The sequence below is a fragment of the Microcaecilia unicolor genome, chromosome 3 (assembly GCF_901765095.1).
Source record: "Microcaecilia unicolor chromosome 3, aMicUni1.1, whole genome shotgun sequence".
Lineage (NCBI taxonomy): Eukaryota > Metazoa > Chordata > Amphibia > Gymnophiona > Siphonopidae > Microcaecilia > Microcaecilia unicolor.
The window spans coordinates 523,014,107-523,034,154 of NC_044033.1; the positions used below are offsets into that span (position 1 = coordinate 523,014,107).

The 20,048-nt window shown below is 45.0% G+C and overlaps 1 protein-coding gene across 2 annotated transcripts in view; it reads right to left on the bottom strand.

Annotated features, from left to right (window-relative positions):
* The window catches only part of ATG5 (autophagy related 5), a 299,869-nt gene extending 289,032 nt beyond the window's left edge, over positions 1 to 10,837 (bottom strand). The window contains exons 1-2 of one of the 2 annotated variants that reach the window (XM_030199172.1): positions 10,760 to 10,837; positions 8,350 to 8,509 (exon numbers count right to left, since the gene is read on the bottom strand). In XM_030199172.1, coding sequence (XP_030055032.1) covers positions 8,350 to 8,457 — 108 coding nt within the window. In that variant the 5' untranslated portion in view covers positions 8,458 to 8,509; positions 10,760 to 10,837. Of the gene's footprint in view, positions 1 to 8,349; positions 8,510 to 10,534; positions 10,624 to 10,759 lie in introns of those variants that run through there. The other variant, XM_030199171.1, reaches the window with a different exon arrangement.
* Positions 10,838 to 20,048: the final 9,211 nt, after the last annotated feature.

A 20,048-nucleotide genomic window follows, 5' to 3' on the forward strand; every position in this document is an offset into this window, starting at 1 on the left:
CTACCCGGTCCACAGCTTTGCCGCACTCTGCATAAGAGGGGGCTCGGATCAACCAGTCGTCCAGATAAGGATGGACTTGTACCTCTTCCTTTCGTAGGAAGGCCGCGATGACCACCATTACTTTGGAAAAGGTCCGCGGAGCAGTAGCCAACCCGAAAGGGAGGGCTCTGAACTGGAAGTGTCGTCCCAGGACTGCAAAACGCAGAAAGCGTTGATGAGGAGGCCAGATGGGAATATGCAGGTACGCTTCCTTGATGTCCAAGGATGCCAGGAACTCTCCTGCCTTCACTGCCGCTATAACAGAGCGGAGAGTCTCCATGCGAAAGTGCCGCACTTTCAAGGCCCGATTGACCCCTTTGAGGTCGAGGATAGGCCAGACAGAACCTCCTTTCTTTGGTACCACAAAGTAAATGGAGTAACGTCCCTTGCCAAGCTGACTTTCTGGCACCGGAACGACCGCGCCCAGGCGGATCAGATTGTCCAAGGTCTGCTGCACTGCCACAGCTTTGACCGGAGACTTGCAGGGAGAGAGTACAAACCCGTCTTTTAAGGGTCGGCAGAACTCTAGTTTGTAGCCGTCTCTGATAACTTCCAGCACCCACGCGTCTGAAGTTATTGTGGTCCACTCGCCCAGAAACGAGGACAGCCGTCCTCCAATTTGCACTGGGGCGTGGACCAAGACCCCGTCATTGGGTACGAGACCCTGGGGGAGGACCGGAGGGAGCACCTCCAGGACGGCGGTCTCTGCGAAAGGAATGCTGCTTGGGGGAGAAATTCCTCTTGAAGGAAGAGGGGGCAGAGGAACCCAACTTGCCCGGGCGGTACCGACGGGCTTCCTGCAACCGTCCTCTGGAGGTACCGGGACGAGTACTAGCCCGAGCCCTGACCTCTGGTAACTTCTTGCCCTTAGACGTGCCGAGATCGGTCACGATTTTGTCCAGCTCGACCCCAAAGAGCAGCTTGCCTTTAAAAGGCAACCTAGCCAGGCGGGATTTAGAGGCGTGGTCAGCAGACCAATGTTTCAGCCAAAGCCACCGCCGCGCAGAGATTGTCTGAGCCATGCCTTTCGCTGAGGCCCTCAAGACATCATACAGCAAGTCTGCCAAATAGGCTAAGCCCGATTCCAGGGCCGGCCAATCAGCCCTCAAGGAATGATCCGAGGGGGAAGCCCGCTGCACCATAGTCAGGCACGCCCTGGCCACATAGGAGCCGCAAACTGAGGCCTGCAAACTTAAAGCAGCCGCCTCAAAGGACGACCTTAAGGCCGCCTCCAATCTTCTGTCTTGGGCGTCCTTTAGGGCCGTGCCACCTTCCACCGGCAATGCCGTTTTCTTAGTCACCGCAGTGATTAAAGAATCCACGGTAGGCCACAGATAGGCCTCACGTTCACTCACAGCCAAAGGATAGAGGCGGGACATAGCCCTAGCCACTTTAAGGCTCGCTTCTGGGACATCCCATTGAGCCGAAATTAAGGTGTGCATGGCATCATGCACGTGGAAGGTTCTAGGCGGGCGCTTCGTCCCCAGCATAATGGCAGAGCCAACAGGGGCTGAGGGAGAGACGTCCTCCGGAGAGGAAATCTTCAAAGTGTCCATGGCCTGTAACAACAGGTTGGGCAAATCCTCTGGGCTAAAAAGCCGCGCTGCAGAGGGGTCATCCGCTCCATCCGAGCGGGGATCCGTCTCCTCCAAGGAATCCGCAAAGGACCGTTGGGAGACCTCAGACACGCTGCCCTCATCTACATCGGAGGAGACAAATTCCTCCAAGGCCTGGGAATCAACCCGAGGGCGTTTACCTCTGGGAACCTCAACCTCTTTACCAGACGAGGGAGCAGGGGCAGCGTTGTGCATGAGGAAGGCCTGATGCAGCAGCAAAACAAACTCGGGGGAGAAACCCCCCAGACTGTGCACTTCCGCAGCCTGGGCAACAGCCCTAGACGCACCCTCAACCGGCGCTCGCAATAGCGGGGGAGAGACATGCTGCGCATCCAAAATGGCGTCCAGCGCGAAACTCCGCGAAGGAGCCGCGCGGGAAGAACGGCTCTTAACTTTAGCCGCTTCTGTGCCGTCGCCCAAATTAAGGGCGTTCATGGCATTAATGTCTCCAACCTCAAGGGCGGCCTAAGAAGAAGCCGTCCGAGCCGCGTGGCCGGCCAAGATGGCGGAGGCGAGGAGCGGGGGATGGGCGTTTATGGCGGGAAAAACCGCCACGCCGGAGGAAGGACCGGGACATTCATCGGTCACGACACTGTCACCCAACAAGGGCGAATCAGGCTTTAAGACCCCCGCATCCCCTCTAGAAGCGCTCAAGCGACTCGGGGAGCGACCCTTTGCGCCCTCGCCCTCCAACGCCATATGCCACGAGGAGAAGAATCGGGGAACCCCCTGCCCGCTATAAAAAGGTAAAAATTACCCGCTGTCCGCTCCGAGTTGTAACGACCTGGTGTCCCAGTGAGTAGCTGCAATAGACGCTTGAATAAACGTCGAAATAAACGCCTTTAAGGACGTTCAAAAATTTTTTTTTTTTTTTTAACGGAGCCAGCGGGAGGGGGGAGAAAAGGAGGGACCTGGCACCACCAGGTTTGCAGTTGCTCAAAAGAGCCCTCAACCCCAGGCACTCAACAAAACCTAAAAATTAGGCTTGGAGGCCTAGCCAGAGCTGCTGCTGTGTGTGACCACCACCTGCTGAGATAGAGAACATACAGAGGAGTTTCCGGCAGCACATGACCACATATAGGGAGGCAAAAGTTTGCTCTCTATCTCCACCTGCTGGTAGATGGACACAACCCACCAGTCTATGGATTGATCAGCTTGATGATATGGAATCATACTAACTTTAGCAAATTTGATATCACAATCCTGAACAAGAAGTGGTGCAAACACGCTACGAGATGCTCCCATATCAAGGGACGATCACTTTCCAAAAACACTAACAAAGACCAAGGACGGCGAACAGAACCGATTTCTACTCTACTCTAGATATCTGTCTGTTGTCAACCTACTAAGAAAGGTTCTAAGCAACTTATGAACTACAGTATTTACCCACAAATTACATAAGTACATAAGTAATGCCATACTGGGAAAAGACCAAGGGTCCATCGAGCCCAGCATCCTGTCCACGACAGCGGCCAATTCAGGCCAAGGGCACCTGGCGAGCTTCCCAAACGTACAAACATTCTATACATGTTATTCCTGGAATTGTGGATTTTTTCCAAGTCCATTTAGTAGCGGTTTATGGACTTGTCCTTTAGGAAACCGTCCAACCCCTTTTTAAACTCTGCTAAGCTAACCGCCTTCACCACTTTCTCCGGCAACGAATTCCAGAGTTTAATTATACGTTGGGTGAAGAAGAATTTTCTCCAATTTGTTTTAAATTTACTACACTGTAGTTTCATCGCATGCCCCCTAGTCCTAGTATTTTTGGAAAGCGTGAACAGACGCTTCACATCCACCTGTTCCACTCCACTCATTATTTTATATACCTCTATCATGTCTCCCCTCAGCCGTCTCTTCTCCAAGCTGAATAGCCCTAGCCTCCTTAGTCTTTCTTCATAGGGAAGTCGTCCCATCCCCGCTATCATTTTAGTCGCCCTTCACTGCACCTTTTCCAATTCTACTATATCTTTCTTGAGATGCGGCGACCAGAACTGAACACAATACTCAAGGTGCGGTCGCACCATGGAACGATACAACGGCATTATAACATCCTCACACCTGTTTTCCATACCTTTCCTAATAATACCCAACATTCTATTCGCTTTCCTAGCCGCAGCAGCACACTGAGCAGAAGATTTCAGCGTATTATCGACGACAACACCCAGACCCCTTTCTTGGTCCGTAACTCCTAATGTGGAACCTTGGTCCGTAACTCCTAACGTGGAAATTACATACATAGAGAACACAAACTCTAAATAATAATCCAAAATTACAGGTTAGAACGATACTTTGTAAAACATCTTCAAAACCTGGCAAAATTAAAATATCTGTATGGAAAAGTTGTTTCATAGTTACAGCCTGAAATAGAAAAGATTCTTTTTATACTGAACACCTCTTATTGGAGGAAAATTAAGACGAAAATTAAGAAGAATGGTCTAACGTTTGGCAATTAAAATTCAATGCGAAGAAATGCAAAGTGATGCACTTAGGGAGTAGAAATCCAAGGGAGACGTATGTGTTAGGCGGGGAGAGTCTGATAGGCACGGACGAGGAGAGGGATCTTGGGGTGATAGTATCTGAGGACCTGAAGGCGACGAAACAGTGCGACAAGGCGGTGGCAGTAGCTAGAAGATTGCTAGGCTGTATAGAGAGAGGAGTGACCAGCAGAAGAAAGGAGGTTTTAATGCCCCTGTATAAGACGTTGGTGAGGCCCCACCTGGAGTATTGTGTTCAGTTTTGGAGGCCGTACCTTGCGAAGGATGTTAAAAAAATGGAAGCGGTGCAAAGAAAAGCTACGAGGATGGTATGGGATTTACGTTCCAAGACGTATGAAGAGAGGCTTGCTGACCTGAACATGTACACCCTGGAGGAAAGGAGGAACAGGGGTGATATGATAAGGACGTTCAAATATTTGAAAGGTATTAATCCGCAAACGAATCTTTTCCGGAGATGGGAAGGTGGTAGAACGAGAGGACATGAAATGAGATTGAAGGGGGGCAGACTCAGGAAAGATATCAGGAAGTATTTTTTCACGGAGAGGGTGGTGGACGCTTGGAATGCCCTCCCGCGGGAGGTGGTGGAGATGAAAACGGTAACGGAGTTCAAACATGCGTGGGATATGCATAGAGGAATCCTTTGCAGAAGGAATGGATCCTCAGAAGCTTAGCTGAAATTGGGTGGCGGAGCAGGTGGGGGGAAGAGGGGGTGGTGGTTGGGAGGTGAGGATAGGGGAGGGCGGATTTATACGGTCTGTACCAGAGCCGGTGATGGGAGGCGGGACTGGTGGTTGGGAGGCGGGAAATACTGCTGGGCAGACTTATATGGTCTGTGCCCTGAAAAGGACAGGTACAAATTCAAGGTAAGGTATACACATATGAGTTTGTCTTGGGCAGACTGGATGGACCATGCAGGTCTTTTTCTGCCGTCATCTACTATGTTACTATGGTTTGATCTTCTAGAAGAAAGTTTGAATAAAAGGTTAGGAAATCAGCCTAGCACAGTGCCTTGCAAATATTTCTCTCTTTTAAACCTAACGTACAGAAAGTGCTAAGATGAACGCTATCACTAAAACACAAAGAAATCAGGATATATCCCACATGATAACTGCATGGTCTTGGTATCAAGCAGCAATCCACTTCTTTCAGTACAGAATTAGCTTGGTCCAATACACATGCTCAAAATGTTGGGTTAAATATCTGTCACTTATCTTCCAAGCCACAGATTCACTTCCCAGGTTGCCAGTGCAAGAAAACATTATACGGGTTTAGCAATGAAACAAGAAGTACCCCCCTCTGTAAAAACAACAGAAAAAGGGGAATGACCAGAGAAGTACCAACCAAGGGATATTTATTAAAAAATCACATAAAAAATATACAGTCCATAGAGATCTATAAAATCAATAAAAAATGTAATATCAAGACTCGAAGCAGTCCTGCATTTCAGCGCACGATGCACCTGTCTCAGGAGTCTGAACTTCAACTGGGCTTGTAAATCCCTTCCATTGTTTAGAAATAGATTTAAACACACCACCATCAAACGGCCAACCACAATATAGGCTTTGGCGGCACCAACTGCTGAAAGTAACACAACTGATGTGCAAACTGAGCACTTCGTTTTGGCACCAAAAATCACAGTCCTGTGGCTGAGTCTTGATATTACAATTTTTTATGGATTTTATAGATTTCTATGAACTGTATGGTTTTTTTAATGTGATTTTTAATAAATATCCCTTGGTTGGTACTTCTCTAGTCATTCCTCTTTTTGATCTGTTGTTTCTCCATGGGCTTAGCAATGGCCATATTGGCAGCAGAGATGATCCCTAACAACTCAAGGAGGACAACCCCCCTGCTGGCCCTTTTCCCTAAAATACCATGGATTAGAAGTCTGTGTTATTAGGATGGGGATGGGGGAAAGCACATATTCTTCTACTTATCATTTCTATAGCGCTACTAGACGTACGCAGCGCTGTACACTTGAACATGAAGAGACAGTCCCTGCTCGACAGAGCTTACAATCTAATTAGGACAAACAAACAGGACAAATAAGGGATAAGGACAAAGGGTAGTAAGATTCCGGAATCCCAAAGAGTAGCAAGATTCCGGAATCCCAAAGACTATTACTACTACTACTACTTAGCATTTCTATAGCGCTAGTAGACGTACGCAGCGCTGTACACTTGAACATGAAGAGACAGTCCCTGCTCGTCAGAGCTTACAATCTAATTAAGACAAACAGGACAAACAAGAGATAAGGGAATTACTAAGGTGGGGGTGATAAAATAAGGGTGAGGAGTTAAAAGCAGCATCAAAAAGGTGGGCTTTTAGCTTAGATTTGAAGACAGCCAGAGATGGAGCTTGGCGTACCGGCTCAGGAAGTTTATTCCAGGCATATGGTGCAGCAAGATAAAAGGAACGGAGTGTGGAGTTAGCAGTGGAGGAGAAGGGTGCAGATAAGAGAGATTTACCCAGTGAACGGAGTTCCCAGGGAGGAATGTAGGGAGAGATGAGAGTGGAGAAGTACTGGGGAGCTGCAGAGTGAATGCACTTATAGGTCAATAAGAGGAGTTTGAACTGTATGCGGAAACGGATAGGGAGCCAGTGAAGTGACTTGAGGAGAGGGCTAATATGAGCATAACGACACTGGCGGAATATTAGTCGTGCAGCAGAATTTTGAACAGATTGAAGAAGTGAGAGATGGCTAAGTGGGAGACCTGTGAGAAGCAAGTTGCAATAGTCTAAGCGAGAGGTGATAAGAGTGTGGATTCTACTAGACATCTAGGAGACAACTCTACAATTGGTGCCTCCATTTATGCTTACCGAGAATATGCAGAAAGCCTAGTCTCTAATGGCACCTGGGTGCCCAAGTTCCACTATAAAATACTAGCATAACCCAGTTTTGGCACACCTTACATTTACTCACTCACATTACACCAGCCATAGACTTGGCGTAAGTGCCAGTGCCTGAAGGCGACAGGGATGCACGAGATTTACAGTATTCTATTAGTAACACGTGTTCGCCCCCTTGCATTTAGATGCTCTGTAAGCTGGACATAGTGTTACAACAGCACTTAGGCACCCTGCTGGTTTTGCCATACGTAACTTATGCACTTAAGTGCTGGTATTCTAGACATTTATGTGCGCCGAAGAGCACCTAGATTACAGAATTACCCTTCTAGAGCAAGAGAGATGAGCCATCTGAAAGGCATCCTGGAATGGGATGGGATTTGATATGCTGCATTTCTGTGGCTAACAATCAAAGCGGTTTACATATTATATACAGGGTCTTATTTGTACCTGAGGCAATGGAGGGTTAAGTGACTTGCCCAAAGTCACAAGGAGCTGCCTGTGCCTGAAGTGGGAATCGAACTCAGTTCCTCAGTTCCCCAGGACCAAAGTCCACCACCCTAACCACTAGGCCACTCCTCCTTCTAGAGCAAGAGAGATGAGGCATCTGAAAGGCATCCTGGAATGGGATGGGATTTGATATGCTGCATTTCTGTGGCTAACAATCAAAGCGGTTTACATATTATATACAGGGTCTTATTTGTACCTGAGGCAATGGAGGGTTAAGTGACTTGCCCAAAGTCACAAGGAGCTGCCTGTGCCTGAAGTGGGAATCAAACTCAGTTCCTCAGTTCCCCAGGACCAAAGTCCACCACCCTAACCACTAGGCCACTCCTCCTTCTAGAGCAAGAGAGATGAGCAGTCTGAAAGGCATCCTGGAATGGAATGGGATTTGATATGCTGCATTTCTGTGGCTAACAATCAAAGCGGTTTACATATTATATACAGGGCCTTATTTGGTACCTGGGTAATGAAGGGTTACGTGACTTGCCCAGAGTCACAAGGAGCTACAGTGGGAATTGAATCCAGTTACCCTGGTTCTCAGGCCACTGCACTATTTTTAAGGCGTACCTGGTCGTCAAGGCCTTTGATCCTTGCTGAACTTCATAACCTGCTGGCTCAGTGGTGGCCATATGGCAGCATCTCTCCCTGCTTTTATTTATGACCATTATGGGACTCCTTTTCTGCCTTTACTCTCTCCTTTTCTGTCTATATTGTAGTTCTTTTTCACCTTTGCTATTATTATTGAATTACTGATTTTATATTGCAAACCGCTTTGATGGTGCTCCCTTAAGCAGCATATCAACCTTATTAATAAACTTGAAACCAGGTTATCTTCTTACCGTACTTACATAATAAGGTTCTGCTTCCCTTTCTGTTAGCTCATCCTGGTATAGGGTAAAGCAAGCTGGAATTCGTCCAAACCAAATATCTCGAAGCACATCTTTATCATCTGTCATTCTTCCAGGGGACGTTGTAGCACATAAAGACTAAACAGATGCTTGAACCAAGCTAGAATGAAAAGTAAATGACAGGAAAAAAAAAATCAGAAAGTATGTTAGCTCAACTTTATTAGCATAATACACCAACTCCCTACCCCACTACAGAGCATATTACAGCAGTCTGCCTTAACATGTCTTTAAAACCATAAGAATAGCCATACTGAGTCAGACCAATGGTCCATCTAGCCCAGTATCCTGCCTCCAACAGTGGCCAATCCAAGTCACAAGTACTTGACAGAAACCCAAACAGTAGCAACATTCCATGTTACCTATCCCAGGGCAAGCAATGGCTTCCCCATGTCTATCTCAATAGCAGACTTTTCCTTCCAGGTACTTATGCAAACCTTTTTTAAACCCTGTCACACAGAAGGTCGCAAAGCATCTACCGTACCTACAGAGCTCTCATATACCCTACAAGGAATAAGCCCTGCTCTATAGTGTGAACAGCTATAGGCAGAATATCAAAGTAAATTCTCATTGCAGGGCAGATTAATTTCCTGAGCTCCCAGCTACCAAAGGCTACTAATTTCAAGCTAGAATTTTCAAGAAAAAGAATATCATAGTCCAAAACACCACATTCAGTTCTTTTCTGCTTTGATTCTGAATCTGATGTACCAGTTTTGAACCTGGGCATCAACACGAGAGGCAGTTGCAATCCAAAGAACACAGTGGCAAACAAAAACAATGGATTGAAGAGGTTAAATTAACACACTTTTATTAAAAGTAGGCGCTGTTAATGAAAGCGTGTTTTATTTTAACCTCTGATCCACTGCTGTTCTTTGTGACTGTGAACATCTACTTAATTATGGTGACATGAATTTTTGGGTAGCAGGAACACTTAAATTTATTGTGGTTTTACTTTTGTGTTTTAGGATGATAGCTATGTACATTTTATCCTGCCAATTACCCTAGGCAGCTAACAATATCCGTTACAAATCTAGTCTATTCCTATCACCTGCTCCCAGGTGTCTGAACTGCAGTCACCACTACTACTGTATCATTGTATAGTGCTATTAGACATACACAGCGCTGTCCACAGGGCTTATAATCAATGCAAGATAAACAGAAAAATATGAGGATAGAGTTTATTAAGGGAAATAAAATAGGTATTAACAGGGGACTAAGGAAAAAAGGAATCTTTTTAAAAAGCTGCAAAAGGTAATCTTTCAGAATGCTCTAAACACCATCCGAGGAACACAAATACTGGGTCAAGCAAGTTTTTTTCCCGGACACACAAGGCAGCAAAGTGTAAAGGATGGAGTCTAGAGTTGGTGGTGGAGCAGAAGAGCACAGCTAAGTGCGACTTACTCAATCAAGGTATACAGGGAAGAGAAAAGAAATAATGAAGAGCTGCAGGATGAGGAAAAAGTGTAAACTGTATGAAGAAATAGAGAGCCAACAAAGTGACAGCAGAAGACCAGGTATACTACTGTTGTGACAGTACCAAAACCGAAATCACGCAGCCAAATTGTGACTAGGTTGAGCAGATGATTCAATGTGAGAAACAGGTGGGAGGTGACAAGTATGAGAGCAATGTAAAATGCATTCTGCAGGCCTGGGTCTCTTCTGCCCTACTACAACGTCCTAAACATGACAAACCAAAAGACTTTTTTTGCCAATATTTCCAGGGCTTTTTTTGAGGGGGATACTGAGTACCAGCACCTTTTCCACTGTCTGCTAAACCTGACCCATCATGGTTCTCGTATTTTAATGAAAGAGCTCAGGTTCTACACACAAATTCTGCCTTGTCACAGATTCTGTGGCTGGTTGCAGGGGTCCTGGCTATTGTAGGGTGGGTCCCTCAATGATCACTCCACCCCTGAAAGGTGGCCTGGCATTTGAGTACCTGCACCTTTTTTGCAACACAAATAGGCATATTTTCAAAGCACTTAGCCTTCCAAAGTTCCATAGGTTTCTATGGAACTTTGGAAGGCTAAGTGCTTTGAAAATAAGGCTAAGTGCTTTGAAAATATGCCTCAAAATGCACTGAATATTTCTAACCCCAGAACTACACGTGGAACCCAGAGTCTCATACCCTCAACCACACACGCATCCAGCCAGCGAATGGTGTACAGCGCTGCGTACGTTCTAGTAGTGCTGTAGAGATACAAAGTAACAAGAAGAGAGCAGAGAAATCAAGTCACGCGCATCTGACTCCTTCACTCCAAGACCCCGCCCCCTCTCCCCCCCATTCACTATCCAGCACTTGCTCCTCATTGGCAAACTCCCGAAACCCACGTCCCCCTCCCTTACAACTTGCTTTTGAGGTCGCCCGAAAATGCTCCCCAACACAATTTTTCTTCCCCGGACCCCGGCGTCCCGCCACCTCTGACGCAACTTCCCTTCCCTAGGCCGGAAACAGGAAGTCTCATCAGAGTGGGCGGGGAGGAGTTGCGGTGGGCGGGGCGCCGAGAAAGGCCAAGAGCTTAAGAACCTTCGTCTTTTCTTTGGGGGTAAAGGAACGTTGCTGCTTTCGTGGTGGTGGTGGATGATATGAAAGACAAGTTAAAACGTAGTGGGAGGGGGGGGAGGGATGCCAGGCTGGGCTTTTGGGTCTGAGAGGGTCGCCTGTCTGCTCCCTCCGTTTAAATGGCAGGAGACGGCATGAGCCTATCTGGCCCGTTTTGTGGGCTGAAGCCAGTGGGTGGAGCTTGCTGCCTTATGGAGTCAGACGCTATTTAAAACAATAGCAAACTTGTGTGGTTTTTTGGTTTTGCATTCTTTATGGTGGGGGGGGGGGATGCAAGGGGAGTTTTCAAGGGGTCTGTAAAGGGGAGGAGGGTCATATTCAAAAAATGTCAGTGTCCAGACCTTGCTTTAATTACAATGCTGTATTATGGTTTTCATTGCTGCGCTGTATTCCTTTATTTTTGCTTATGATAACAAAGATTATTCTATATGAAAACAATAAAAAAACGATTATGACTGCCTGTGTGGATTTTTTTATTTAATGTGGTCAAACAAAATAAAACATGGAAAAGAAAATAAGATGATACCTTTTTTATTGGACATAACTTAATACATTTCTTGATTAGCTTTCGAAGGTTGCCCTTCTTCCTCAGATCGGAAATAAGCAAATGTGCTAGCTGACAGTGTATATAAGTGAAAACATTCAAGCATTACTATGACAGTAAAATAGATACCATTGGAGATTCTACATGGAATGTTGCTACTATTGGAGATTCTACATGGAATGTTGCTATTCCACTAGCAACATTCCATGTAGAAGGCTGCGCAGGCTTCTGTTTCTGTGAGTCTGACGTCCTGCACGTACGTGCAGGACGTCAGACTCACAGAAGCAGAAGCCTGCGCGGCCACATTGGTGATCTACAAGGGCCGACTTCTACATGGAATGTTGCTAGTGGAATAGCAACATTCCATGTAGAATCTATAGAAATCAAACAAAATAAAACATGGAAAAGAAAAGAAGATGATACCTTTTTTATTGGACATAACTTAATACATTTCTTGATTAGCTTTCGAAGGTTGCCCTTCTTCCTCAGATCGGAAATAAGCAAATGTGCTAGCTGATAGTATATATAAGTGAAATATCAAAGCATTTCATTGACAGTCTAGCAGGGTGGGGTGGGTTTGAGGGTATCCTGTTTCCTGATGGGTTCATTCTGAACTATTGTTGTAATCTGCCTTAGGAAGCCTGGGGCCCAGTTTATTAACCCACGCTAGAATATATGGGTGTCTCAAGCATTAGCGTGGGCTAAAAACGCTTGCATTACTTAGTAAACAGGGCACTAAATGGGCAATAAGTCCCTAATGAAGACCATTGGTTTTCTTATATTTTGTTCTTGTGATGACTTACACTATGCCAAAACTGAAAACTCTTAGCTGTTCTTTCTGGTGGATAATAAAGGGATCTCAATGTGAAAAAAATCCACCCTAAAAGGTTTGTTTTGTGGTTGTATATGAGGAATTGTGGTAGTGAATAAATAAGTATATATTTATTAGTGGAACATAAGCACAGTATGATTGCATTTTCAATATGGTAATATTTATTTTTGTTACATTAGTACCCTGCACTTTCTCACTTATGGCAGGCTCAATGCAGCTTACATGGGGCAATGGAGTGTTAAGTGACTTGCCCAGAGTCACAAGGAGATGCCTGTGCCTGAAGTGGGAATCAAACTCAGTTCCTCAGTTCCCCAGGAACAAAGTCCACCACCCTAACCACTAGGCCACTCCTCCACTGTTGCTACTATTTCAGATTCTACATGGAATGTTTCTATTCCACTAGCAACATTCCATGTAGAAGTTGGCCCTTCTAGATCACCAATGTGGCCGCGCAGGCTTCTGCTTCTGTGAGTCTGACGTCCTGCACGTACGTGCAGGACGTCAGACTCACAGAAACAGAAGCCTGCGCAGCCTTCTACATGGAATGTTGCTAGTGGAATAGCAACATTCCATGTAGAATGTCCAATAGTAGCAACATTCCATGTAGAATCTCCAATAGTATCTATTTTATTTTTGTTACATTTGTACCCTGAGCTTTCCCACTCATGGCAGGCTCAATGCGGCTTAGATGGGGCAATGGAGGGTTAAGTGACTTGCCCAGAGTCACAAGGAGATGCCTGTGCCTGAAGTGGGAATCAAACTCAGTTCCTCAGTTCCCCAGGAACAAAGTCCACCACCCTAACCACTAGGCCACTCCTCCACTGTTGCTACTATTTCAGATTCTACATGGAATGTTTCTATTCCACTAGCAACATTCCATGTAGAAGTTGGCCCTTCTAGATCACCAATGTGGCCGCGCAGGCTTCTGCTTCTGTGAGTCTGACGTCCTGCACGTACGTGCAGGACGTCAGACTCACAGAAACAGAAGCCTGCGCAGCCTTCTACATGGAATGTTGCTAGTGGAATAGCAACATTCCATGTAGAATGTCCAATAGTAGCAACATTCCATGTAGAATCTCCAATAGTATCTATTTTATTTTTGTTACATTTGTACCCTGAGCTTTCCCACTCATGGCAGGCTCAATGCGGCTTAGATGGGGCAATGGAGGGTTAAGTGACTTGCCCAGAGTCACAAGGAGATGCCTGTGCCTGAAGTGGGAATCAAACTCAGTTCCTCAGTTCCCCAGGAACAAAGTCCACCACCCTAACCACTAGGCCACTCCTCCACTGTTGCTACTATTTCAGATTCTACATGGAATGTTTCTATTCCACTAGCAACATTCCATGTAGAAGTTGGCCCTTCTAGATCACCAATGTGGCCGCGCAGGCTTCTGCTTCTGTGAGTCTGACGTCCTGCACGTACGTGCAGGACGTCAGACTCACAGAAACAGAAGCCTGCGCAGCCTTCTACATGGAATGTTGCTAGTGGAATAGCAACATTCCATGTAGAATCTCCAATAGTAGCAACATTCCATGTAGAATCTCCAATAGTATCTATTTTATTTTTGTTACATTTGTACCCTGCACTTTCCCACTCATGGCAGGCTCAATGCGGCTTACATGGGGCAATGGAGGGTTAAGTGACTTGCCCAGAGTCACAAGGAGCTGCCTGTGCCTGAAGTGGGAATCCAACTCAGTTCCTCAGGACCAGAGTCCACCACCCTAACCACTAGGCCACTCCTCCACTGTTGCTACTATTTGAGATTCTACATGGATCACCAATGTGACCACACAGGCTTCTGCGAGTCTGACGTCCTGCACAGCCTTCTACATGGAATGTTGCTAGTGGAATAGCAATATTCCATGTAGAATCTCCAATAGTAGCAACATTCCATGTAGAATCTCCAATAGTATCTATTTTATTTTTGTTACATTTGTACCCTGCACTTTCCCACTCATGGCAGGTTCAATGCAGCTTACATGGGGCAATGGAGGGTTACCTGACTTGCCCAGAGTCACAAGGAGATGCCTGTGCCTGAAGTGGGAATTGAACTCAGTTCTTCAGGACCAAAGTCCACCACCCTAACCACTAGGCCACTCCTCTAAACTATTAAATCTTAAAGCCCAGCTAAGGAACAGATTATTTCGAGTTAGTTTTCAGTGGCCCAAACTTGCTTTCCTTGTGCCATTCCCATCGTATTGGATAGGCAGTACCTTAAAAGGTGGAGGATAAAGATGTTTTTTTTTCTTTTTGATATATATATATATACCACATTATCCCAAGCAGACTTCGATTCAATATGGTTTACATTTGATGTAAACATCATGGGAACAAGTAGATGGATGTGTCTGAAACATTTAACAAGAACATAAGAGTAGTCATACTGGGTCAGAACAATGGTCCATCGAGCCCAGTATCCTGTTTTCCAAACAGTGGCCAAGCCAGGTCACAAGTACCTGGCAGAAACCCAATTAGCAGCAACATTCTATGCTACCAATCCCAGGGCAAGCAGTTGCTTCCCCGTGTCTGTCTCAATACCAGACTATGGACTTTTCCTCCAGGAATTTGTCCAAACATTTTTTAAACCCAGATACGCTAAGCGCTGTTAGCGCATCCTCCTGGAAAAAGTTCCAGAGCTTAACTATTCGTTGAGTGAAAAAATATGTCCTCCTATTTGTTTTAAAAGTATTTCCATGTAACTCTTGAGTGTCCCCTAGTCTTTGTACTTTTGGAATGAGTACAAAATCGATTTACTTCTACTTGTTCTACACCACTCAGGATTTTGTAGACCTATTACTACTACTTATCATTTCTATAGCATCATATCTCCCTTCATCCATCTCTTTCCCAAGCTAAAGAGCCACAACCTGTCTGAAACATTAAGTTGAGATTAGCATATATACTCAACTGGGCATTTAAAAGTCTGTCCTTTAATGATGCCACATGTTCAGAAATCAGAGCCGTAAGTATAGACAGTTTTTCAAACAGTATCACATGCACACACCAGAACAGGCATCCATACACACATTGCAAATATAAACAACAACTTCTACAGAGTACATCCAAAACTTAATTTTTATGTTTAAATCATCTTTATTCAAAAGTACAACATGTTGGTAGATAAGCTTCCAACAGAAGAAGAAAACCAATGAACCATCCAACATGGCACAATATAAACTTTTACAGAAAAACATACCCCAAGAACCCTTCCGCTCTCCCCTCCCTCCCTATAAGTGTACCCGACTGATTCCACCTGCCAAAATAGCACACAAATGTTTTGCTCTGTTCTAACAATGAGGACATTCCCACAAAGTTATGGAAGGCACTACCTAGAGACCTGAAAACAATCAACGAAACAACTTTCTATCGCAAATCCCTCAAGACATATTTCTTCCACAAAGCCTACAATGAAAACCCAGAACTGTACTAATCCACCTCTAAAAACCCATCGTCAAATATACCTATTAAATTCCTTCCTTCCTCTCTCTACTTCTTCCCCTAATTAATCTCTGCACAACAATAATTGTACCTGACATCCAGGATTAACTGTGTATAACAAAACTATGCATCACCATTTTCAAAATAGAAATGTCATTCAGCTCCATCATTATTCCCAGGACTCATCTATATACCAACACACAGCCGGGAGACAGAACTGTTTTTAAAAATGCAATTTACATTCAAACAGAACTTCTCTCATCATTCAATACCTCTCTTTTAAATAGTAGTAATAAAAAAAATCAAGTGCATTTTATAATCTACCACTGCATTCCACAAAACAAAAGGAGAAAGTTCCCACATACCATCTTTCTCTTTTGATCTATGCACAGGAAAATAAAGAAGCCCATGGCCACAAAAGAAGAAGAAATGGCTTCCTGCGAATTTAACGTAGCCATTTGAAAAACAAGCTCCAAGAAAGCCTCAAATTTGCGGTTATGCATATCCTTTAATTTATTTTATTTATTTTGCTGCATTTATATCCCACATTTTCCCACCTATTTGCAGGCTCAATGTGGCTTACAATATAATACAACTACAATCACATTGATGGAATAGAGCAGTGATGGCAAACCTTTCAGAGACCGAGTGCCCAAACAGCAGCCCAAAATCTAATTATTTATCGCAAAGTGCCAACAGGGCAATTTAACAGGTGGAGCATTCCCCCTCCCCCTCATCCCCCTCCCTCTCCCCCCTGTCCTCCCTCCCCCTCGTCCCCCTCCCTCTCCTGTCCCCCCTCCCTCGTCCCCCCTCCACCTGCCTCCGAGTTCCAGGCCCCCTCCCTCCCAGTTCCAGGGTCCCCCTCCCTCCAAATTTTAAAAGTCATCTATCTTACCTCATCGGGGTTAGGGCGGCAGCATGCAGGCTCGGCTCGGTGCTTAGTTGTTTTCCCTTCTCTCTCTCTCAGCTCTGGTCCCGCCCTCATTTCCTGTTTCCGCAAGGGCGGGACCAGAGCTGAGAGATAGAGAAGGGAAAACAACTAAGCACCGAGCCGAGCCTGCATGCTGCCGCCCTAACCCCGACGAGGTAAGATAGATGACTTTTAAAATTCGGAGGGAAGGGGGGCCTGGAATTCGAAGGGAGGAGAGAACGTACCTCCGGTGGGTGAGGCGATGGCGCGAGTGCCAACAGAGAGGGCTCTGCGTGCCCTCTCTGGCACGCGTGCCATAGGTTCGCCATCACTGGAACAGAGAATCAGAGTATATATAACAGATAAGGTGCATAGGAATATTATGGCAATCATAGTAACAGAGAAGAATTTCAGAATTATTGCTATTAAGGTTCATACGAAAATTATGTTGATTAAGAAGTGGGTAAGTGGATAACAACATAATATAATGATATCAGGACAGGGTGTGATTATCAGTAATTCGGGTGTAAATAAAATAGGCAAAATCAAAGAGTTCCAATATAAAATTTTGTCTGGTGTAGTTTAGGAGTCAGATCGTTATGAGGGATCCATTTTGTACGCTTTTTTGAACAAGTAAGTCTTCAGTAGTTTCCGGAAGGTCATCAAGTCGCGTGTTTTTCTTATAGTGGTTGGTAATTCATTCCATCGTTGTGTACAGATGTATGAAAAGCTAGATGTATGTATTGATTTGTATTTAAGTCCTTTGCAATTGGGATAATGGAGGTTTAAGAAAGTACGTGATGAACTTTTGTTCTTTCTCTCTGGTAAGTCTATTAGGTCTGACATGTAAGATGGGGCATCTCCATCAATAATTTTATGAACTAAGGTGCATATTTTGAATGTAACTCGATCCTTTAGTGGAAGCTAGTGTAATTTTTCTCCGAATATCAGCCTGGCTGTGGTGTTCTGGGCAGTCTGGAGTTTCTTAATGGTTTGAGCTTTGCATCCCGCATATAAGGAATTGCAGTAATCCAAATGGCTCAATACCAGTGGTTGCACTAGTTTGCAGAATGTCTCTCTTGGGAAGAAAGGTTTTATTCTTCTAAGCCTCTACATTGCATAAAACATTTTACATAAGAATAGCCAATACTGGGTCAAACCAATGGTCCATCTAGCCCAGTATCCTGCCTCCAACAGTGGCCAATCCAGGTCACAAGCACCTGGCAGAAACCCAATTAGTAGCAACATTCCATGCTACCAATCCCAGGGCAAGCAGTGGCTTCCCCCATGTCAATAACAGACTAAATCCTTTGATACCATACTACAGAAAATCAGGATGGTTCAATTTGTCTTTCATGTCCTACAGTCACCTGCTAAGCCTAGAAGTGTAGACAGAGGGTCAGATAGATGTACTAAGCATTTTCCCCCTGGACACATTAAGGCAATTCTATAACTGGATCACCATTACTAGCATAACCCCAGTAACTGGCATGTCTATTCTGTAATTTTATTTCATGTTTTGTAAGCCACATTGTGCCTGCATGAGTGGGAAAATGTGGGATATAAGTGAACAATAAATAAATAAATGTCTAAGGGTTGCATACTTGTAGTTACAGTAGCCATAGACATGGAGTACCTGTGGTCACATAAATGTGGCAGGGACTTGCATAAATGATGGTATTCTTCAAGTTATATGCATAAGTGGAAGTTCCACCCATTACCCATCCATGTTCCACCCATGTGTACACCCCCGTTGGATAGTGGACAGTGGTACTTTTAATAACCGCCATGAAAAGGGCATTCACCTTAGGCAGAGCAAACTGCTCCAAATCAGACGGCAGAAGGGGATACAATTTGGACATAGCACGAGCCACTCAGAGGTTATTATCAAGGGTATCCCACTGAGCAGTAATAAGCTCCTGCATAGCCTCATGACTATGGAAAGATTCAGGAGGCCTCTTAGTACCTGACATAATAGAGGGATCAGGACCAGAGGACTGAGAAGCAGGAGGAGAAATGTTTTAAAGCCTCCATAGAGACAACTCCGCTTTCAAAAAGAACCTAGCTACAGTAGGATCATCACTACTACTACTACTACTACTATTTAGCATTTCTATAGCGCTACAAGGCGTACACAGTGCTGCACAAACATAGAAGAAAGACAGTCCCTGCTCAAAGAGCTATGTAATAAAAGTGAGCCAAGTATAGGACAATCAAGCCATTGTGACATCACTGATGAGGTTGGCTCTTATTGGTGGCCTGAGGCATTATGACATCACAATATTAGCTCTGGTTACAAGAGACTACTACTACTACTACTTATCACTTCTATAGCACTACAAGGCGTACGCAGCGCTGCACAAACATAGAAGAAAGACAGTCCCTGCTCAAAGAGCTTACAATCTAATAGACAAAAAATAAAGTAAGCAAATCAAATCAATTAATGTGAACGGGAAGGAAGAGAGGAGGGTAGGTGGAGGCGAGTGGTTACGAGTCAAAAGCAATGTTAAAGAGGTGGGCTTTCATCACCCCCGTTTGCCCCTGAAATGTCCAAGTCAAGAACATCAGCAGAACTAGAACGGTCAGAATCCACAAATAAAACCTCTTCTGAATCCTGAGGAGGAACATCCTCCAAATCCTGTGAAACAGAAAGTTTTCATTTCTTAGGAAGCTGCTCCTCAGAAGTAAAGTGAGAGGGAGAAGCAGAGGCAGTTTCAGCTGACTTTAATAAAAAATGCCTGATGTAATACTACTACTACTACTTAACATTTCTAAATGTTAAGTAGTAGTAGTAACGTTTGGCAATTAAAATTCAATGCGAAGAAATGCAAAGTGATGCACTTAGGGAGTAGAAATCCAAGGGAGACATATGTGTTAGGTGGGGAGAGTCTGATAGACACGGACGGGGAGAGGGATCTTGGGGTGATAGTATCTGAGGAACTGAAGGCGATGAAACAGTGCGACAAGGTGGTGGCCGTAGCGAGAAGGTTGTTAGGCTGTATAGAGAGAGGTGTGACCAGCAGAAAAAAGGAGGTTTTAATGCCCCTGTATAAGACGTTGGTGAGGCCCCACCTGGAGTAAGACGTATGAGGAGAGACTTGCGGACCTGAACATGTATACCCTGGAGGAAAGGAGGAACAGGGGTGATATGATACAGACGTTCAAATATTTGAAAGGTATTAATCCGCAAACGAATCTTTTCCGGAGATGGGAAGGCGGTAGAACGAGAGGACATGAAATGAGATTGAAGGGGGGCAGACTCAAGAAAGATATCAGGAAGTATTTTTTCACGGAGAGGGTGGTGGACGCTTGGAATGCCCTCCCGCGGGAGGTGGTGGAGATGAAAACGGTAAC